Source organism: Micropterus dolomieu, linkage group LG22 (genome assembly GCF_021292245.1).
Source record: "Micropterus dolomieu isolate WLL.071019.BEF.003 ecotype Adirondacks linkage group LG22, ASM2129224v1, whole genome shotgun sequence".
Classification (NCBI taxonomy): Eukaryota; Metazoa; Chordata; class Actinopteri; order Centrarchiformes; family Centrarchidae; genus Micropterus; species Micropterus dolomieu.
In genome coordinates, this window is record NC_060171.1 from 30,910,163 (window position 1) to 30,911,369 (window position 1,207).

Consider the following 1,207-nt stretch of genomic DNA (forward strand, 5'->3'; position numbering starts at 1 on the left):
TCTAGACCTGCCCTTATATGAAAAGCGCTGTGAGATAACTGTTGTTGTGATTTGGTGCTATATAAATAAAATTGAATTGAATGTTTTAGAGGTGCTGGAAGGTGAATTTAGACTAGCTGTTCTCCGTGTTTCTGGTCCTTATCCTTAACTAAGATAACATGGCTCCTGCTTCTCACCGCACAGACACAAGAGTGGAATCACTCTTCTCATCTAACTGTCAGCAAGAAGGAAATTAAGTGTATTGCCCAAAATATCTGACTTTTTCTTAAAGGTTTATCAAGAAAACACCATCACGGACTTCTTCCAACTGGATGAACATGCTTGCAGCTAGACCATTATTTCATAGCAGAGATCTGAGATGGTCTTCTCTAGCAGTAACAAGTCCAAGTTGCATTTTATATAAATGAGGCACCAGACAATATCTAGTATGCAAGCTGTTTTAACATGAAACTGTCAGACATACATGTAATACACAAATGCAAATACATGTAAATGCTGACATAAGATACCAAGTAAACAAGAATGTGACTCATTAACATCTGGTGGGAAATACAGTAAAGATTCTTTAGGATGGTTCAGTGCTGACTGTCTACAAATTACAACAAGAAACAGCCATTAAATAAGGAATTTGGATAATTAGCCCTCAGATGCTGAAAACTGGTGCGTGTGATACAGTGGGGGAAAAAAAGTATTTGACCCCTTGCTGATTTTGCAGGTTGGCCCACTTACAAAGAATGCAACGATCTATAATTTTAATCATATGTACAGTCTAACAGTGAAAGACAGAATCCCAAAGAAAATTCCAGAAAATCACATATGAATTTATTAAAATTGATAACCATCTGATGAGGAAAAACAAGTATTTGACCCCCTGGACAAACAGCATGTTAATATTTTGTAGAAAAGCCATTATTGGCCAGCACAGATGTCAAACGGTTTTTATAGTTGGTGACAAGGTTTGTGCACATTTCGGCAGGGATGTTGGCCCACTCCTCCCTGCAGACAGCCTCCAAATCATTCAGGTTCCGAGGTTGTCGCCTGGAAACTCGAATTTTAAGCTCCCTCCAAAGATTTTCAATTGGATTCAGGTCTGGAGACTGGCTAGGCCACTCCAGAACCTTGATGTGCTTCTTCTTCAGCCACTCTTGTTGCTTTGGCGGTGTGCTTAGGGTCGTTGTCGTGCTGAAACACCCATCCTCGACCCATC

The 1,207-nt window shown here is 39.9% G+C and overlaps 1 protein-coding gene across 1 annotated transcript in view; it reads right to left on the reverse strand.

The window, feature by feature from the left end:
- Positions 1-565: 565 nt before the first annotated feature.
- Positions 566-1,207, reverse strand: part of tead1a (TEA domain family member 1a) — a 25,888-nt gene continuing 25,246 nt past the window's right edge. Inside the window, exon 4 of the mRNA XM_046038271.1 lies at positions 566-589. Coding sequence (XP_045894227.1) covers positions 566-589 — 24 coding nt within the window. The remainder of the gene's footprint in view (positions 590-1,207) is intronic.